Source organism: Protopterus annectens, chromosome 10.part0, assembly GCF_019279795.1.
Source record: "Protopterus annectens isolate FY-2018-M chromosome 10.part0, PAN1.0, whole genome shotgun sequence".
NCBI lineage: Eukaryota > Metazoa > Chordata > Ceratodontiformes > Protopteridae > Protopterus > Protopterus annectens.
The window spans coordinates 1,176,741,417-1,176,761,964 of NC_056744.1; the positions used below are offsets into that span (position 1 = coordinate 1,176,741,417).

Below are 20,548 nucleotides of genomic sequence, written 5' to 3' on the forward strand. Positions count from 1 at the left end.
GCGGAACCAAGTCCTATCCACTGTGTCGAGAGGCTCTCAGACTTTGGCAATGGGCAATCTCTTCTCAGCGGTTTCTGATAGCAACGCATATCCCCGGGAAATCCAATATCATAGCGGACAGATTGAGCAGAGCTATTCTCATGCCTCACGAGTGGTCTCTCAAACAATCAGTGATGGAAGAGATTTTTCAGAAGTGGGGCCTTCCTTGCTGCGACCTTTTCGCTACACCTCAAAACAGCAAATGCCCAGACTTCTTCTCTCTCTTCCCCCTTCCAGGACATCCCCCCAGAGACGCTCTAACCCAAGATTGGCCCCGGGGACTTCTTTATGCCTTTCCCCCCTTTCCACTGATACCTCAGCTAATTCAGAAAGCAACCGCCTTGAGAGCCAAGTTGATTCTCATTGCCCCTTATTGGCCTCGACAGATATGGTTTCCGTTCCTACATCGTTATCTCTTGGTACAGCCATGGCATCTGGACCCGGTTCCAGATCTTCTGACCCACCAGTCGAGGCAACTGCACTAATCCATACCTTCTCTCAACCTCACTGCTTGGTTGCTCCACTTCCATCCTTAGCCAGGCTTCCTATGATTTCTAATCCCGTCCGGGATATCATAGTAGCTTCCCTAAAATCTTCTACCAGAAAGATTTACACTAGTAAATGGCGACGTTTCTCTTTCTGGGCAAAAGCTAGGAACATAGACCCTTATACTGCTCCGATTCATTCGGTCTTGGACTTCCTAGCTGAGATTTTTCATTCAGGATCCTCTTCTTCCACAGTGAAAGTTCAACTGGCAGCCATTTCAAATTTTCATATAGGCCTTTTGGACCACAACATTATGTCACATAAACTTTGCAAGGCATTCCTTCGAGGTATCTTTTTACTTAAACCTCCGATTAGAGACCCCCCACCACAGTGGGATCTAAATTTAATTTTAACATCCTTGATTCTTCCATCTTTCGAACCTGCAGCTGCCTGTTCTTTGAAATTTCTTTCTTGGAAGACACTTTTTCTAGTCGCCTTTACTTCTGCCGGGAGAGTATCTGAGCTTCATGCTCTCTGCATTTGTCCTCCCTATTTAATATTCCACAAAGATAGGGTATCCCTAAGGACTAATCCGTCTTTCTTACCAAAAGTGGCATCGCAGACGAACCTAAATCAATCCATTGATCTTCCAGTGTTTTTCCCGAATTATTCTGATAGAGCGGAACAAAAGTTACATTGTCTTGATGTTCACCGCCAGCTCAGATATTATCTGGACAAAACTAAACTTTTTAGGAAATCTGATCAACTGTTTCTATACTATGCAGAGAACAGGAAAGGCCTTCCAGTTTCCAAGGTGACTTTATCTAGATGGCTGTCTTCTGTGATCACTTACATTTATCAGCTCAGAGGCAAAGAGTTGATTTCTAAGCCAAAAGCCCATTCTACCAGAGCTCTAGCTACATCGACAGCTTTTCAAGCTAGACTTCCAATAGACACTATTTGTGCAGCAACCACATGGGCCTCTCCTCATACCTTTGTTTCACATTACAAATTAGACTTGGCCTCCAGAGACAGAGCGAATTTTGGTTCCACCGTTCTCAAGAGTCTGTTCCATTGAGCCACCCAGGATAGAGGTGCTAGGGACGCGGTCCCATCCAGCAAGAATGAAGGCGAGATTGACAACTTAACATTTAGAAGTTATGTACTTACCATAACGTTCCATGTTAGTTGTCTTCTCTTGCCTTCTTTCTTGCGTCCCGCCCTCCATCCCCCTAGCCTGGTCAGACTGAGAAGATTATGCATCTTCTATTAAGAGGTTTTATTCCTTTTTCTAGCTATTCAGCTTCTAGTGTCACTAGATTAGGTTGATCCTTTCTAGAGGATTATGATGTTATTTAGTATTGTTACTTTTCTTCCTCCTCTACAGTTGGAAGAAAATATTACTATTTCTTTAGCTACCAAACGAGATCTGGGTAGTCTCCGCCTTGCATCATGGGATATACGGTTGCCTCGAGCTGGTAAAATTAGCTCTCGAGCTTAGCAAGTGCCGAGTCGGAGCCGAGGATCGGCTCCGAACCCATCCAGCAAGAAAGAAGGCAAGAGAAGACAACTAACATGGAACGTTATGGTATGTACATAACTTCTAATTTTTAACTATCCAGGCATGTCCAAAGTGCAGTTTCAGGTATACTCTCCAGTCCAGCTGGTGAAGCTGGGAATCTTGAGGCAATGTTACAATTGCCTTATGTACACAGACAACCCTCTCCTCCTTCCAACAAACTCAAATGTATGTGAGAGATGCAACTATACAGCCAAACTGGAGGCTGAGCTCTCTCAAACCAAGATTGGCACAGTCAGTCAGGAGGAGAAGGAAACTACTCGCACCACACAACTAGTCTCACATAGACCAATCGCATCAGCAAACATGACACATAAACTTACAAAAACATACTCGGAGGCTCTAAATAGAAATCTGCCAAAGCAGCAGACATCCAAGAAACCACTATCCCACAACAACTTTCACGTATCACATACTTCACAAAGTCAGTGTGCCACACAGAAGCAGCCTTAAGGCTAAATAATGCACCTAATACACTAGTAATAGGAGACTGTATTGTCAGGCACACTGACGTCCCGCTCACCAGACTGAACAAGGAGGTCACTGTAAGCTGCCTGTCATATGCCAGGATTCAACACATAACACAAGCACTCAGGTCACTCCACAGCAGGTACAAATATGACTGTCATTGTCCATGTTGACTTGAATGACCTGAGACGTACCTCCCTGGACTACATGAAAAGAGACATAGAGAAGCTCTCTGATCATGTAGCCCAGGCCGGTATGACCCTGACCCTGAGTAGCATCTTGCCCTCACCAAGAATGATGCCACAGTATAAAGACAAAATGATCAAATTTAACAATTGGCTAAGCTATTGGTGTCATTCAAAGGGGATCCAGTGTCTGTCAGCCTGGGATGACATGCTCGACAAGCTACGTTACTTCGCCAGGGACGGCTTGCACCTGTCACCCTTAGGTTTTCGAATACTGGCTAAGGCTCTTGCCACCCCCGTTGTGCCCTTTTTTAGGCAAGGCTCAAAAGACAAACCCACCTCCATAGACAATACCAGAAACAAAAAACTAAGGGTAATGTTACTCAGCGCCAGAAGTCTAAACCTCAAGATGCATGCAGTCGAGGCACTCTTCAGTATGGAGGCACTCTTCAGTATGGAGAAAATCGATATCTGTGCAGTAACAGAAACCTGGTTCAAGGCTCCAGAGAGCACCCCAGCACTACCAGGATTCAACTCATACCATACTTTTCGGCCCCAGAACTCGGACCGAAATACTAAAGGCGGGGGGGTATCCATCTTCATCAAGGATACCCACATCTCCAGGTTAGTAGCACTGCACGAGGCATCGGAGACCCTCCATGTGCAACTAACAGTGGGCAAAACTGCTTTTCAGTTTGTAGCCTGCTACAGATCACCCACCTTGTCTCAGGACCCCCACTCGGCATTCCTGAGAACATTGGAGAATATGAAGGTCTCACCAAACACCATGATATTGGGGGATTTCAACTACCCAAACATTGACTGGTAAAACTACTCAAGTCCCAACTCATTTGCCCAATGGTTCCTGGAGTTTATAAACTCAAGCATCATGGAACAACTGGTCACCACTCCCACAAGAGGGGACAACATATTGGACCTGGTCATCACCAACATGGGTGATCATTGTTCCACACCAGAGGTAAACCCCTCATTGGTAAGATCAGACCACAAACTAATCACAATGGACATCCACATCCCGACCCCACCCCCAGTCAAGGAAACCACTGTGAAAAATCTCTCAAAAGCAAACTTCACACTTCTCAAGACCGAGGTGGAAAGTTTCAAAGCCCCCGGGCAAACGGAAAATGCTATCCAAACTGCAGAATCCTTAACAAATGCACTCTATGAGCACCTACAGGAATGCATGGATCATGCCATCCCAAGTAAAACCAAGACTCACTCCTCCAAAAACAGGAGACCATAAATAAGCTATACAACAGAAGGATGAAACTATTACATGATAGGGCAAAATCCCAAAAAGGGAAGGCATCCCTGATCAGTATTAGCAAGAAACTTCGCTCCATCATAAAGTCATCAAAGGCTAACTTTGAAAGCTAAATCGCCAAAGACTAAAGATAATCACAAGGCGTTCTTTAGCTACGTCAAGAATCTGGATGGTAACTCTCAGATCTGCTCTGAGCTGGTGCAAAATGACACAAAATACACTGAACCCACTGACCACCAACATCCTGTTGGACAGGTTCATTGCAAACTTTACCCCTCCCCAAAAGGGCCTGTGTCTATCCCAGAAGAATGCAGTCCCCCAGACATCACAGGCACACAGGTGAAAGCAGCCTTTTCCAAAGTAAAAAACACAGCATCAATGGGACTGGATGGTATCCCGAGCTGCGTCTTACACGAGCTCCAAAAAGAACTAAACCCTCACATAAACACACTATTCCATCTCAGCCTTACCACAGGTTATGTACCCAAAGAATGGCGTACAGCAACAGTAATCCCGCTCCACAAAGGTGACACCACAACGGTTCCCAGGAACTATCGCCCCATAAGCCTGACTAGCCTGATCTGCAAGGCTATAGAGCACATCATCATGGATCTCATAAACAAAGACATTGGGAACCTCCTGACACTGAACCCTACCCAATTCGGCTTTGTTAAAGGCAGATCTTTCCTCCTAAACCTAGTTGACTTTTTTGAAATAGCTACCAAAGCCATAGATTAGGGAAAGCTAGTCCACACAGCCTACCTGGACCTCACAAAGGCCTTCGGCACAGTATCCCACTCTTGCATCATAAATAAACTTACCAGCTTAAATATCAACCCATATATCACAGGATGGGTTGCAAACTTGCTCAGGGATAGAACTCACATGGTCAGAGTTGCGGGTGCCATGTCCGACTCTAAACCAGTTACAAGTGGCATCCCACAGGGCTCAGTCCTGGGACCCCTCTTGTTTGGTATATACTTCTCTGAGGTACAGGCAAGCACGGGAGGACTGTGGCTGACCAAGTTCACAGATGATTGCAAGCTGGGAGCCATAATCGACTCTGGCCGACACATGCATCCTCCAGAAGGGTCTTACAGAGACAGATACCTGTTGTCAAAACCATGGCCTCAAGCTAAATGTCAAAAAGTGCATAGTCATCCCTTTTGGGAAAAACAAAGTGCCCACAAACTACCACATAGGAGGTAATCCACTAAGTATGGAAGAAGTAATTAGAGATCTGGGGACCCAAGTAGATAGCAACCTCTCCTTTGACAATCACATTGCCAAAGTGGTTAGAAAAACCTTCTATATAGCTCACCTAATCACAAAAGGGTTCATATCTAGATCAAGAGAGGTCATTGTGCCCCTCTACTCATCAATCATCAGACCCTTAATTGAGTACAATGCCCCATTTGGGATGTATTTACCTGACACCTGCAACAGCTGGAGAGACCTCAGAAGTACCTCACCAAGAGGATCGTGGGCCTCAAACAGATGCCCTATGCTGCTCGACTAAAAAAACTCCAGCTCTACTCAGTTGCTTACTGCCTACTCAGAGGCGATCTCTGCCTGACGTACAAGGCCATGTTTAACGTGGAATTGATGGACATGCTACACCTCAAGAAAGCCAAATCCATAAGAGCTACACGCTCCATGGATTTAAACCTCAGCACAACAATAAATAGGACATGCTGGAGGGATAGATTAATTTCCCAGAGGCTTCCCTTGCTCTGGAATAGAATCCTGGTTCATGTTAGGCAGAGCCCCTCGCTGACCCTCTTCAAGAGAAATCTTGATGAGTGGATGGGAAATCGTAAATTTACTCCTGGGATCACTTCTATGGCCCTGCTGGACAGAGGCTCGGGAATCTAGTCTAAAAGGGTGGCGAAAGCCAACACATTCTGTCTAGGCTTATAAATGCCCTAGGACAGATATCCTAGTACCTACCTATGAACAAGGGCTAGAGTTATATTTGCCAGGCCTATCCTGCATGGTTTTCTTGAGGGCTGGACCTTCCTCCTCCCGAGTTTTTTCTTAAGCTTTTATACTCTCCCTAGTGTAATGAATACTACAACAGGATATGGAAGGACATCGTACAGTTGTGTAAAATTTACCACAACAGTGGATGTCCTTCTCTTCACTGTTGAGGTATTTGCTCCCCCTTTTCGTTTTCCTTCTGGATGCACATGTTCTCCTTTTACACCTTGGGCTGTTTTTCCTCTTGGGGTTTTTCAGTACTGAGGAAAATACGTCTGTACATCAGCTTTATGCCCTACAACGTGAGTGGTCAGCATACATGTGATGTACAATGTCCCTATTACGACCTAAGGCTTTGGTATACTGGCTGGATATCAGGCTTCACTTGGCAGGTAATCCATAGTGTAGTGAATACTACAACAGTGAAGAGAATAGGCAATCTGCTGTTACGGAAAGATTTTACACAACTGTACTTTCTTAACATGGTAAATAGTGTCACTCGTTACTCTAATCTCTGCCAAGAGTGTGTCTTGAGTTACATGCTCTTATGGTGAGTCAGGCTTGTCTCATTTTTAAAAGAATGGGGTATCTTTGAGAACAAATCCTTTACTTATGCATAAAATTGTTTCCGAGTTTACTTTGAGTCAAGCTATTCATCGTTCTTGTTTCCAGATCCAAAAACAAAGAAAAAAGTATTTTGCATATTCCGGATTTCCATGGGCAACTCAAATACTATTGTGACAGGACTAAAACGTTAAGGAGCTTGGGTCAACTATTTACTTCCTATGAAGGTAAGAAAAAGGGACAGTCATCTTCAAAACAGAATTTCAAAATAGTTGTGCATTCTGTTTTTTTGTGTTATTCTCATTCCAACAGCCACTTCAAGAAAAGGACAAGGTGCATTCTACCAGGACTTTGCTTCTTCTATGGCTTTTTGGAAAGGGGTGGACTCTAGAAAATATTCTAGAGGCAGCAACTTGGTCTTCTGTGCATACTTGTACAAATCATTTCAAATTGGATGGGGTTTTCAAATCCAGTGAAGGTTTTACTTGGACTGTTTTCTAGCACCTCCTAAACTCAAATCCTTCTTCCTCCTCCCCCTCCCCCCTTTCTAAGCTCTGGTAATGTACTCATATAACGTGGGTTAATTCAACAGTGATCTAATAGTGAAAATAGTAAAGATGTATAAATAAACTTCTAACAACAGTAGATGTTCTAATAGAAAACTGTTGCTGTAGGGACACCCTCTGTCTCCATCCCCCTTTTGTGTTATAGTTTTGCCAGGCTGTGGATATTTGTATTTCACTTTTTTCTTAGTGTATACCTAAATGTCAGGGATCTAGCCCCCACTTATTCTGAGACAAGAAAGCTTTGAGGGTTTGGCAGTGCAACCACTGGCTTTTTACATCTCCCCTCAAGCTTATCAGCGGTTAGAATGCATGGAATGTGCCCTAAAGCTTTAGAAGCTGGCTAATTGTCATATCCTTGGCATGATATGACCCACATAGCTTATGCGGTTGGAACAGTGATCTGTTTGAACATCTTCTGTTATGGCAAGTTTACTTACACAACTTTACTCTCTAAAGCTATCCTGTTTAATTAGAATCGACTGCCAACCCAAATAAGAGATGTTACCTGTCTAAAAAAATAAATAAATATAAATTCAGTAGAATGCTTCTTGAACACCTAAATGACTAATCTACATATGTACCTACTTCACAGACAATAGGGAAGCAGAACTATGTGGCTGCACACACTCCATTAGTTTTTACATGCTGCTTCCTAACCCGCGATTGACACAAAGATCACTGGAAACTATCTCTTCTGAATATGTAATTAGAAAACTTTACACACTTAATTTCTCTTCAGTTATTAGTATTGTGCCACTTACAGAGTTATGTTTCATTAGTTGGGCAATCTGAATGCAAGTATTGCAGAAGTATTAAGCTATGTAACAGTGGCATGTATAACTATTTGTACTTCTGTATCATTATAAGCCAGAAATTATAGCATTCATAGTTGCACTTCAAGTTTATAGTTCTTTATGCACAATTTTTGTTTAAAACTATGCTATATTATATGGACTGTACTATGCAAGAGCATAGGAATTGTGACTGAAAATGATCCTAAGACTAGTCCACCTACTCCTTTAACAAAGATTAAGTAAATAAATGAGGCTGTGGCATACTAACAGCTATAAGAATGCTGAGCTGGTTGACTACTATGTATTAATGATTTACTAGAGACAACAACATTTGTCAGATATGTATGTTGTGACGGTTGTCCTAGATATTTATACTTTACACTGCAGTATTTTTTTTCAGCATTTGGAAATGCCGTATCTGGAACCCATCCCTTTGGAAGAGGTGTGGGATGAAAGCTGGATTAGCCAGTCATCTAGAGATAAAAATGCCAATGGTCCTACCAACCTTGTAAAAATCAACAGCAGTTCATCCGCAACGGACATACAAGAAACAAATCTCAAACAAAGAATGGAACTTGAACAGCAGGTGTGTAATGGGGAAAGCTTTCTGTAGTTTTCAAATTGTCGTTTTACTGTTCATTCATTTTCTGCAGTTCCTGAATTCATTTTATATTTTTTCCTTCCTTTTAATAAGTAGATATGGAAAAAGCACAATTTAACTTCTTTGTGTTTATTCTCCAAAGTTGATTCCATAGTCTTTTTGTACCTGTTGAATGTTCCTTAAAATCTTGCATTTTTTGCATTTTTCATTTTGGAGTTTGTCATATTAATTTAATATACTAAGGTCCAATTTTGGTGCATGCTTTTGTTCACATATGTGCAACAGGGGCATAGATTAAAGGAAACTTGACACATTTAAAGTCATTGGAAGCAACTCATTTTGCCACCTTTTTAGGCTGAAACAAAATGAATGTAACTCACCTGTAAGAGTCTGTTATTAATAGGAACCAAGCAGAGCCCTTGGAGGAAAAATCTGTTGACACTGCCTCAGGAGAAACACTGTCTCCGATCGATGCCATTTCCAAGTCTGTGGAATGAGGATATTGAGAGAAATTGAAGATTATATAGAATCAGAAAGTATTGTATGGAAAATAGCTTTGCTTGGAAAATAAAATTTCTTTCAATATAGTGACCCTCACCATGCAGTTTTCAGGTAGAACAAATTAAAAATAATAAACGCTGAGTGATAGCCATTTGTTAACTAAGTTGACTGTACTAGACTGAGTCCCTATAGGACCCTAAAATAACAGCTTTCAAAATAAAATGACAGCAGAACATAACATAAACACCTGCAAGAGGTGCAGATAGGAAATCTTATTTTTGATGATATTCCATGGGGCATTGAGGCCACACATGTACTGCTCTAACTGGTTTAGATTTACTGAGTTGCTACCGGATTGTAGGCTTGAAGCATGTGGCTGGATGGTTGAGGTTTGAAAATTGATAACAGTGAAAAATAGTCTTCTGTCCAAATGACTGTCCCTGTACCAATAACATAAGTATCAGGTGATATGAGGTTGTGGGGTTTGGGGTTTTTAATCCCAAACCAGACATTGTAGTTTTCTTCTCTGGAGAAAAACATCTGTTGCCAAACATCCTGTAAATGCTGACCCTTACGTTTCTGATAAGGCTTGGAAAGCTTTTGATAGATTTGGGAAGAAAGTACATTAGCCTTTTTTAGCATTTAGAATTTTTAATTGCCTGGCTCATGTGTCTGAATATCTGCTTGCTTCTTTTGAAAATGTACAGACTGAGGCTACTGTGACAGTTTATGTAGTCAGTATCATGAAATAAGTATAACATGGCAAACGTAGAAGAATACTGCGATTGCATATAAATAGTAAAACAAAATGCTTTTGGAGACTAAACACAATATTTACAATATGATTCAAATAGCCACAAGTGTGAATATTAGGCAAACAAGAAAATACAAGCTTTATAATTTGGTACAAGATGGATTACTGTTCTTCTAAGATGGCTGCACACTGATCAGTGCCTTTGTTTCAGCTCTCCAAGTGTAAAGAAAGAAACAGAGAAATAATAACTAGTAGTTCCGCAAGCCTGAGTAAAATTCAGTTACTGGCTAGTAAGTACACTCCCTGGATACCAGCAAAGAAGAAATTTACAGAACCTGAAAGAAAATTAAGTAGAAAAAGTGAAAAGAAAACACTGGGAAGAATACTACAGCTTTAGTACAAGAGATGGTTTCACATAATTTAAAAGAAAAAATAAATAAGATGTACTCAGATGTGATTTAGATAAACGAAACATTGAAGGAGTATATCAACTCAAATAAAAGCCTAGAAAAGTAGAAGAAGCTTTAACTGGCTATTCAGAGGAACTGATAAAACTGCAAAAATTAGAGGATGAAATAAAGAAAAGAATAGCTAAATGTGACATTTCTGAAGAAGAGATTTTTCAAAAAATGGTATAGAGTTAGAAGACAGAGCACACAGAGAAAACTTGAGATTGTCTTGTCTATCAGATAAACTGGAAGAAAAACAGACTTTATTAACTTTCTGAAAGCCCAGTTAAACAACTGGACTTGTATTCCACAACAAGGTTTCTTAATTGAAGGGGTACATTGAATGTATGCTGCAAACCTGGCTATGAGAAAGCAGCCAAGACCTGTATTAGTAAAGATGCAATCATACCAGCAGAAAGAGGTGATCCTGACAAAACTGTGGCAGAAGGGAAAGTAGTTAAAAATTGGAGATGGCATAGTGTTTGTGGAAAACAGTTATTCATTGTACTCCAGGTAGAAAAGAAGCAAATTTATTTCAGCAGTCAGGAAATATCAAGAAGCATGTGTGAGATTCAAGCCTCTGTATACAACTGTTTTCAGAATTTTTTCCTTTAGGATCAAAGGCCTTTTTGATGCAAGACAGTATAAGGAGGAAGTAAAAAAAAATTGTCCAACAAAAAAGTGAGTCATCAAACAGATGACAAAAACATAACGCAAAAGGGGATAGAGAGAGAGGGTGTCCCTTCTGGAACAGTTATTCTTCTGACAGTAAAGTTCATAGAAAGATTTTGCAAGTGAAATCTTTCCCAGTATTTCAAAGGAAAATGCTTGAGAGAGAGAAACTAACACACTAGTTGACTAGAAGAATCAGGAGTACATTGACCTTGAACCAGAGTCACATATTGGGAAATGGAGAGGAACAGGAAGAAGACCAGCAACACTGAAATTAGTGATTAAATATGAGATTATAAAGCATCAGTCATATCTGTGAAATATGACTTTGCAAGAAAACTTGGCTGAGAAAGATTGGACTTTTGTTGATTTTGTTAAACTTGTGGGTGGAATGTAAAGAATTTACCCACTTTGTCATTAATGTTCAGAAAGGCACTAAAAAGAAGAAAAAAACTAACTGTAAGTAAAAAAAAATGTTCTTAACAGTAATTGTATAAATTTTTCATGTTATATAAATGGCATAATATGTAGTACAGCAGTTTTGTGTAGTATGCAGTCAGGTATTTTAAATGTGTGGGGTCTTTTCAGTGATTGTAATATATGATAAAGATATTAAAGTAAATGGACTTTAAAATCTACAAGAGAAGCAAGGTTGAACAAAAGCAAGTTTAAGATAATATGATGTGATCTTGGGCTGATGAGGTGGGGTTTTAAAGTGCACTGATTATATTGTATATAGAGTTGAGATGTTTTCTCTCATTTTTGCAGCGGTGAATGAATTGATGAATGCCTTTGGCTTAATACATAAGCAAGTATTTTTTGTAAGGAAGTAGTCTTGAAAAAATAAGTCAAAATGATAAAAGCCATGAGAAGTGCTACATTTCTTGTATATGCAATGATATTAGCTTGTGTCTGTTATTAGCAAATATCAACTCTTCAGTGAGAGCCATGAAGTCTGCAGCTGAAGGCAGTTGTACATTTTGTTCTGTTCTGGGTGACGTAGATACATGAAGGAATCTGTCAGAGGTGTTAGCTGTTTTTTTTCTTTCTCTCATTGCTGACTATGTTTCCATGGAGATAAGCTGTGTACAGGTGAAACCGTTAATCTTGAGCATTGTTTGTGGAGGAAAATGAAAAATTCAAGGTACAAGAGCAAGCATTTCAGTGAAAAATAAAGTTTGAAATTATTGGAAGTGAATTAGAGATAGCAACTTCCCTAGCAGACTTAATACTTTAATGCATTTAATAAAACAGTGTATAATTTGGTTTTATTTAAAGTTAGTCTGTGCTCTTTTTTGTTAAAATATTTTCTGAAAGCATGCAAGCTGTTTTTACATCAGGAAAGGGAATAGAGATCAGAAAAGAACACAAACAAATCAGAGTAAGTGGGAACACAGGCTGTAACATGCTCTTTAGCATGGGTAACTTTAACTTTAGGTTAAGTAATGTCTATGAGTGCAGCTGCCGATTTGGGGCAATTGTTCCTATCTGGAGGGTTAAACTTCATTTTTTTAAAGATGTACATAGTTTTTTGTGAATGTTCTGAGCTAATAGATTATGGCTGTGTTCTGAAAACGTACCTACCTTTTTGTTTGAGGTTTTTATTCAAACAAAATGTCTTGAAAAATGAGACATGGGTTGAAATGTGTGTGTAAAATATCAGACTGACAAACAGTGTGTACATGTAACACAAAAGCTGGATGTATGATAACTGACATAATAACTTTTTTGTCAAAGTGGTTACACCATCAATGTTATCTTGGAACATAAGTAGCCTTATAAGTATAGATAAAAAGTAGAGTATTGTATTGAGAAATGCAGAGTGCATATAGCAGCGCTGCAGGAGACACGAAGAAAAAATGATTTTGTGAATTTGAATAAAAAGAATTGCAGGATAGATATTCAGCAGGTTATCAGGGGCAAAGGAAAGGGTCTATATTAGATCAGCGAATGCTTAAAAAAGCGAATGCTGATTGATCGACCTTATGTAAGTGAAAGCTTACAATCTTGAACTGTCAGATCAGCGATTTTTTTCCTAGGGAAAAAAAATCGCTGATCCAAAACACACACAAGCACACCAAACAAACAGAAATCCACACACATACACGTAAAATCTGACACCTAACCCTACACTAAACTATGCACATACCACTAACTATCCACTTACCTTAACCCAAACCCTAACCCTAAGGTCTGTCACTATCGCACACTCACCTCACCCGCTCCCTAACCCTAACTCACCTAAACCCGCCCTAACGTCCACACAATCACACACATACCTAACCCGCGCCCTAACCCTAACTCACCTAACCCATCCTAACACTCACATCCACACAATCGCACACTTACCTGAATCCGACCTGTAACTTTCCACCACAGCACTGAAAATACCAAAGCAGCAGAAACGGACAACCGAATTCTTTCCCTAGGAAAAAATTGGGGTTTCTGTTACTTCGATATTTTGAACATTCGCTTAAATAAGGTTGATCAATCAGCGTTCGCTTGTTTAAGGGTTTGCTGATCTAATATAGACCCAAAGGAAAAGGGGAGTAATTATGCTAATTACTAGAGGATCTCCAGTAGTGATAGAAGAGGGTAAAGGATGATAATGGCAGATTTGTGGTAGTAAGAAGCTATCAGCAGGGAAGGAGGATTGCACTGACATGCATTTATATTCTTTGAAAAGCTGGAGCTTAAGAAAATTTGGAGAGAAATAATCAGCTTCCTGCAGGAAATATTATAGTTGGAGACTGTAACTTGATTTGCAGTAGTGAGGATGTATCTGGAGGACCTAGAAGGGAAATATAACAAAACAGTATAGATTTCTGAAGAAAGCTATGAAAATATTTGGTATAGAAGTAGTGGGTTCAGTAGTAGGAACGTGTAGGTAATTTAGATATTATTCCCCAAGGTACAGTTACTGGACTAGACTAAATATAATTTATATTTCACAAGAACATGTGTATTTAATTGAAATCTTTCCCACCTACCTATTAAAAGGAGAAAAATTTAAGGAACAGGTATTGGAAATTGTGAGAGTTATTCGGGGAGATGAGAATTTTCTCAGAAGTTACAGCTTATGAGTGGGATCAAATGAAAATGAAGTTTAAAATACGGTAGAAATAAAACAGAAAGACATATGGTCAAGAAGTAATAGGAATTCATAAAAAAATAGTTGCTCAGAGCAGGTGTCAGGCAAGAATAACCAGATAAGGAATAAGTCTGTTCAAACCAAGTAAAGTTGCACAAAAAACTGGTTACTCAAATGAATGAACATAAGTCTATTCAGATCACAAAGTAAATTAAAAAAACATTTGCTCAACTAATTTGTCACAATGTCTCTTCAGACCATATATGTATCCTAGCACGATAAAATAACTTCTATAGAATTGCTCCTGGAATAAAAGTTATTTTATTAACGGACAGGTAAGCGCTTCCGCTGAAATAGCTTTTTCAAACCAGTACAAACACATTAAATACAGAGCACCTTACATATAAAACCAAAATCTCTTTAAAAATGACGTCATAGCAAATTAGCATATTAAAATGGCAATGAAACAATTAAAATAAAATAAAAACGCATTAGTACAATTCTAACAATTAATATGTAAAAAACATAATGATTCTGTTGCATGAATGCAATAAGACAGTTTATACAACAATTCATATATAGTATTCATGGTGTTTCCAAAAAAAATAAAATGTCAAAAATATATAAAAAAATGTATAGTATATGAATTAGATGTATATGTACATCTAAATAACAAGTATATCTAGACAATAAATATGCTAAAACATATAGTCATTTGTGATGGAATCTCCTATTTCTAAATACTGGTTTTAAGGGTACTTTATCATTGAGCCCTGGGGGGATATGGGCTTGCAATCTAATAATCCAATTAACCTCATTCCTTTCAGTATAATTCATGATGTTTCCTCCTCTCAGGGTAGGAGTATTAACATGAATGACTAAAAAATTAAAGGTAATTAAAGATAGGCTAACATCAAGGAATTAGAGTAGAAGAAATTAATATAGGTTTCCAATGTGTTGAGAATTCAAGAATGAATAAAGCTTGTCCCTATTTTTCTGAACATGGGATGGAGATTTATAAAACTGACACTAATAAGACACAAAATAATATGTCATTGCAGAAAATATCCTTATATTATACAGATGATTTTTACCAAATCAGGAATATATTAAGCAAACACTGGAATGTCCTTACATCATCATCATCATCACCTTTTTCCCATTTACATGGGGTCGGGGTATCGTATTAACTGTCGCCAACTCTCTCGATTCAGTGCCACTCTCCTGCCTTCTTCAAAACTCATACCAGACTGTCGCAGATCTTCTTTCACACAATCCATCCACCTCTTTGCTGGACGCCCTCGCTTCCTCTTACCTTCTTCCTGTCTGTCCCAAATCTCCCTCACCAGATTGTCTTCTGCTTTTCTACACATGTGCCCATACCATCGTAATCTGTTTTCTTTGATCTTTTCTGTAATTGGAGCTACTTTGGCTTCTGCTCTTATGTCCTCATTTCTTCGCCTGTCCCGCAGTGTGCATCCTACCACCTTTCTCAGGCACTTCATTTCAATCACCTCTAGCTTCTTCAACTGTTCTGCCTTTACTGCCCAGGTTTCTGTACCATACAGTAGTACTGGTCGCACCACTGTCTTGTACACCTTACTTTTCAGCTTCTTTGGCATTCTTCTGTCATATACTACACCTGATACTCTATGCCAGTTGGCTGCAGCCCCTCTGATTCTAGCTTTGACCTCTTCATTCAGACTACCCTTCTCCTCAACCACCCCTCCCAGATACTTGAAGCTGTTTACCTGTTCCACTATCTTCCCATATCTCTATTCTCAGCTTCTTCTGATTTCCCCAATCTGCTGCCGTTACCACTGTCTTATCTGTGCTTAGTTTCATCCCATGTGCCTTCAGATTTGCATTCCATTCTCCTATCCTTTGCTGAAGTTCTAGATCAGAGTCTGCCTGTGCTGCCACATCATCTGCATACAGCAGCTTTGTTGCTCTGACCCCTCCAACCTGTTTGCTGATGTAGTCCATTACCAGTATGAACAGCAGTGGGCTCAAAGCTGAACCCTGGTGTACACCCACTCCCACTGGGAACCCCCCCTCAGTGAGGCCAAACACTGTTCATACTTGAGTCACTGGGTCCTTGTACATAGCCTGTACTAATTCTACCAATGTTTATGGGACTTCAAACCACCGCAGTACTGCCCAGATCAGCTTTCTTGGGTCCTTGTCATATGCTTTCTCCAAGTCTAGGAAAGCCCAGTTTGACACTCTCTTCTTCTCTAGTTTCTTCTCAAGTGTCTGTCTCAATGCAGACATCGGGTCAATTGTGCTGCATCCTGATCTGAATACGAACTGTTCATCTCCCATCTTACATTCTACTATTCTGCGTATCCGTTTATCAATCACCCTCCAGAACTTTCATGCAATGTGGTAGGAGTTTGATGCCTCTGTACTGTCCACAGTTGTGGATGTCCCCTTTGTTCTTGTACACTGGCACGAGTATGTTTATTCTCCAGTCATCTGGAATACGCCTTTCTCTCCACACTGCCATCAGTACCCTCAGGAGCCATTCCCCCCCTATCTCACCCGGCATCTTTATCATATCTGCTGTGACCTCATCTGAGCCTGCTGCTTTCCCTGACTTCATTTTCCTTAGTGCTACTCTTACTTCTTCTAAGCTGGGCTCCTCTTCTACTCTCATTGTAGGCTGTTTCTGGGGCAGTACTGCTTCTGTGGGGTTTTCTTCATTCAGAAGCTGCTGGAAATACTCCTTCCATCTGCCTTTGATGTCCTGTGGGCTGGTAAGCAGGTTGTTGCTGGAATCCCTTATGAAGGGTGTCTGACTGTCTTCTTTATCTTTCTGTCTTTGCCTTGCAACCTGGTATAGTTTCCTTGTGCCCCTTACTGAGTCACTTTCCAGAAGCTGATAGAGTGCCTCTGATGCCCTATTCTTTGCTATTGCAACTTCTTTCTTAGTTTCTTTGTTAGCCAACCAGTAGTCCTTCCTAGCTTGGTCAGTCTTTTCAATCTCCCACTTTTTCCTGCACTCCTTCTTTCTTTTGATTACTTCCTGCACTTCTGCATTCCACCACCAGCTTTCCTTATGTACCTTATTTCCATACCTGGCTCGGCCACATATCTTTTCTGTAGTCCTAACACATGCTGTTTTTAGGCGCTGCCACTCTTCTTCAACTCCACCTATTTCCTCCTCTTCTTGGGGTGCTAGAGCCCTGAGTAATTCCTTGAACTGCTGTACTTTCTCTCCAGTGAACTTCCAGGTCTTCAGCCTGGTCTCTGTTGATCTTAGAGCCTTCTCTGACCACTGCTTGCAGCTGATTGTGGCAACTACTGGTTTATGCTGTGAACCGACTGTTTCACTGGGGATGATTTTGCAATCATGGATTCTACCCCAGTGCCTTTTCCTTACTAGGAGGAAGTCTACCTGAGTTGCATGTTCGCTACTCTTGTATGTGATCTTGTGACTGTCTCTTTTTCTGAACCATGTGTTGGCTACTATCAAGCCATTTGTCAGACAGAAGTCTAGAAGGGCTTCTCCTTCTTTATTCCTATTGCTCCACCCATGTGGACCCAGGCAGTCCTCATATCCTGTTCTGTCTGTCCCGATATGTGCATTTAAGTCACCCATTATCAACACCAATTCATGTTGTCCTGCTTTATCTAGTAGGTCCTGCAACTGCTGTCTGAATGCACTCTTTTCCTCACTATCACAACCCTGCTGTGGGGCATAGGCTGAGATTATGAATACTGTCCTATCATTACACTGGAGTCTGATTGCCATGAGTCTGTCATTAATTCTGATGATATCCCTCACTGACTTCTGAAGCCTCTGTCTCACCACAATTCCTACACCATTTCTAGCCTGTCCACCACCTAAGTAGTAGAGTCTGGATCCCAAGCCAAGTGGCTTTGTTGCACTGCCCTTCCATCTCGTCTCTTGGATACATAGGATGTCTAGCCTCCTCCATATCATCATGTCATCCACTTCTAAGCTGCGTCCTGTCAGTGAACCTACATTAAGCGTAGCAATTCTCAGTTCATGTTTGGCAGGTTGGTTGGTTTTATGTCCAGCTTTCACTCAACAGAGCTATCCCTGGTAACCCAGGCTGGGCAACTAGACACTGGCCAGCCAGTAGCCTATTGACCCAGGGCTGCTGGGCTTTTATGGCGGGCACACACTGGCCAATAGGGGCACATATACCCCTCCCACCGTTAGCATGGGTCCCTGGCGTGGGTCAGAGAGTAGGCCGGGTCCTCAACCCACTTATCACCGGTAACTACCCATGCCCATTTTTTGGCGACAGTCAACATGACCAAATCACCTAGAGCCATATTTTACACCGTCGAGTGGCTAGCCCTGCCATGGCACGCAGTTTATGATCTGTGTTCTCCTATCTTGAGGGTACTGCGCACCACAATAGATGCCCAAAGCGGTTGGTCTTTTTTTTTTTTACAACTCTTCACCCCATTGGGCACCATGTAGAGTCTGTGCTTCTGCCCACAGCTCCATTCATTGGCGAGTTTGAGATGGAAACACTCAGCATGTTTTTCGAACATGGGAGAAACCCCATGGAGACACAGAGAGAACATGCAAACTCCAAACAGGCATTAGTCGGAGGTCAGGATCGAACCTTGTGCATTGGAGGCGAAGACCTTAACCACTAAGCCATCTGGTCTCTGGAATGTCCTTACAGTAGACCCTAATATTAAGAAAAATAGTAGGTAAACATCCACATTTTTTATTTAAAAATAAAAAGAATGTACACAGGCTTTTGTGTTACAATAATACAAGTAATTACTATGCAGATGGAGAATTTTTTGGTACTGTCCCCTGTAAGAGCTACAATTTTTGTTCATATATATGTCCTTCAAACATGTTTATACATCCACGTACTTCTAGATTGTATACTTTTAATGTTAATGCTACCTGCAATACTGAACACGTATATTTAGCCTTTTGTTCTTCCTGTCCCTCCTTCTATGTCGGTAAAATCGATAGAAGGCTTGGGGACAGGGTTAGAGAACATCTTTATCAAATTCGTGTTCACTCTACTGTTAATGCACTTTCCAAACATGTATTAGACACATATGTTACGCATACCTTTAATTTTTTAGTCATTCATGTTAATACTCCCACCCTGAGAGGAGGGAACATCATGAATTATACTGAAAGGAATGAGGTTAATTGGATTATTAGATTGCAAGCCCATAACCCCCCAGGGCTCAATGATAAAGTACCCTTAAAACCAGTACTTAAAAATAGGAGATTCCATCACAAATGACTATATGTTTTAGCATATTTATTGTCTAGATATACTTGTTATTTAGATGTACATGTACATCTAATTCATATACTATACATTTTTTATATATATTTTTGACATGTTATATTTTTTGGAAACACCATGAATACTATATATGAATTATTGTATAAACTGTTTTATTGCATTCATGCAACCAGAATCATCATGTTTTTTACATATTAATTGTTAGAATTGTACTAATGCGTTTTTATTTTATTTTAATTGTTTCATTGCTATTTGAATATGCTAATTTGCTATGACATCATTTTTAATGAGATTTTGGTTTTATATATAAGGTGTTCTCCATTTAATGTGTTTGTAATGGTTTGATAAAGCTATTTCAGCAAAAGCGCTTACCTGTCCGTTAATAAAATAACTTTTATTCCAGGAGCAATTCTATAGAAGTTATTTTGTCGTACTTGGATACATATATGGTCTGAAGAGACGTTGTGACAAATTAGTTGAGCAAATGTTTTTTGATTTTACTTTGTGGTCTGAATAGACTTATGTTCATTCATTTGAGTAACCAGTTTTTTTGTGCAGCTTTACTTGGTTTGAACAGACTTATTCCTTGTCTGGTTATTCTGGCCTGACACCAGCTCTGAGAAACTGTTATTTTTTATGACTTTTATCATTATCTGTTATTTGCTCAGAACCGAGTTTTCCTACGTGGCAATTTTATTTGTTTTGCTCAAGTAATAGGAATTGTTTAGAGGGGCTGAGAAAGGTTAAAGTATTGCAGAATTAGGGGAATCTCAAAGAACAAGAAGAGGAACAACTACAGAGGACTAACAAGAAAGTAAGAGTATTTGGATAATATTTATTAGCTTAGAAAGATTGTTGTTGAGCAAATCTTTTTTGCTAACAACTCCAGAGCACAAACCTTTTAGTACAATAACATAAGCAACAGAGAGTTGAAACAGTTGTTGCCAAACGTAGGGAGCCTATAACAAGTAGAATAACCAAAGATCCTTTAGAGGTATTAAGATATTTCAGAAATGTTATGAGAATTTGTGTAAAGCAGAGAAATATGGAAATCAAAGGACAGAAATAGAAATATTTATAGAAGACTTAATTATGCCAAGGTTAGAGGTAGATGAGGCTCAACAACTAGCAGTTAGAATAGGAGATGATGAGATAAAACCAGTGATATATAATCAGTCTTCAGGAAAATCTCCGGGTATAGATAGTATTCCTGTGGAAGTTTGGAAGTTAGGAGAGAAGAAAGTAATTAAGATCTCGAAGAGTTTAACAG

The 20,548-nt window shown here is 40.0% G+C and overlaps 1 protein-coding gene across 2 annotated transcripts in view; it reads left to right on the top strand.

Moving 5' to 3' along the window:
• The window catches only part of LOC122813545 (tudor domain-containing protein 5-like), a 981,502-nt gene that overhangs the window by 280,718 nt on the left and 680,236 nt on the right, over positions 1-20,548 (top strand). For both annotated transcript variants that reach the window (XM_044085920.1, XM_044085921.1), the window contains exon 3: positions 8,347-8,532. In XM_044085920.1, the coding sequence (XP_043941855.1) occupies positions 8,347-8,532 (186 nt within the window). The remainder of the gene's footprint in view (positions 1-8,346; positions 8,533-20,548) is intronic.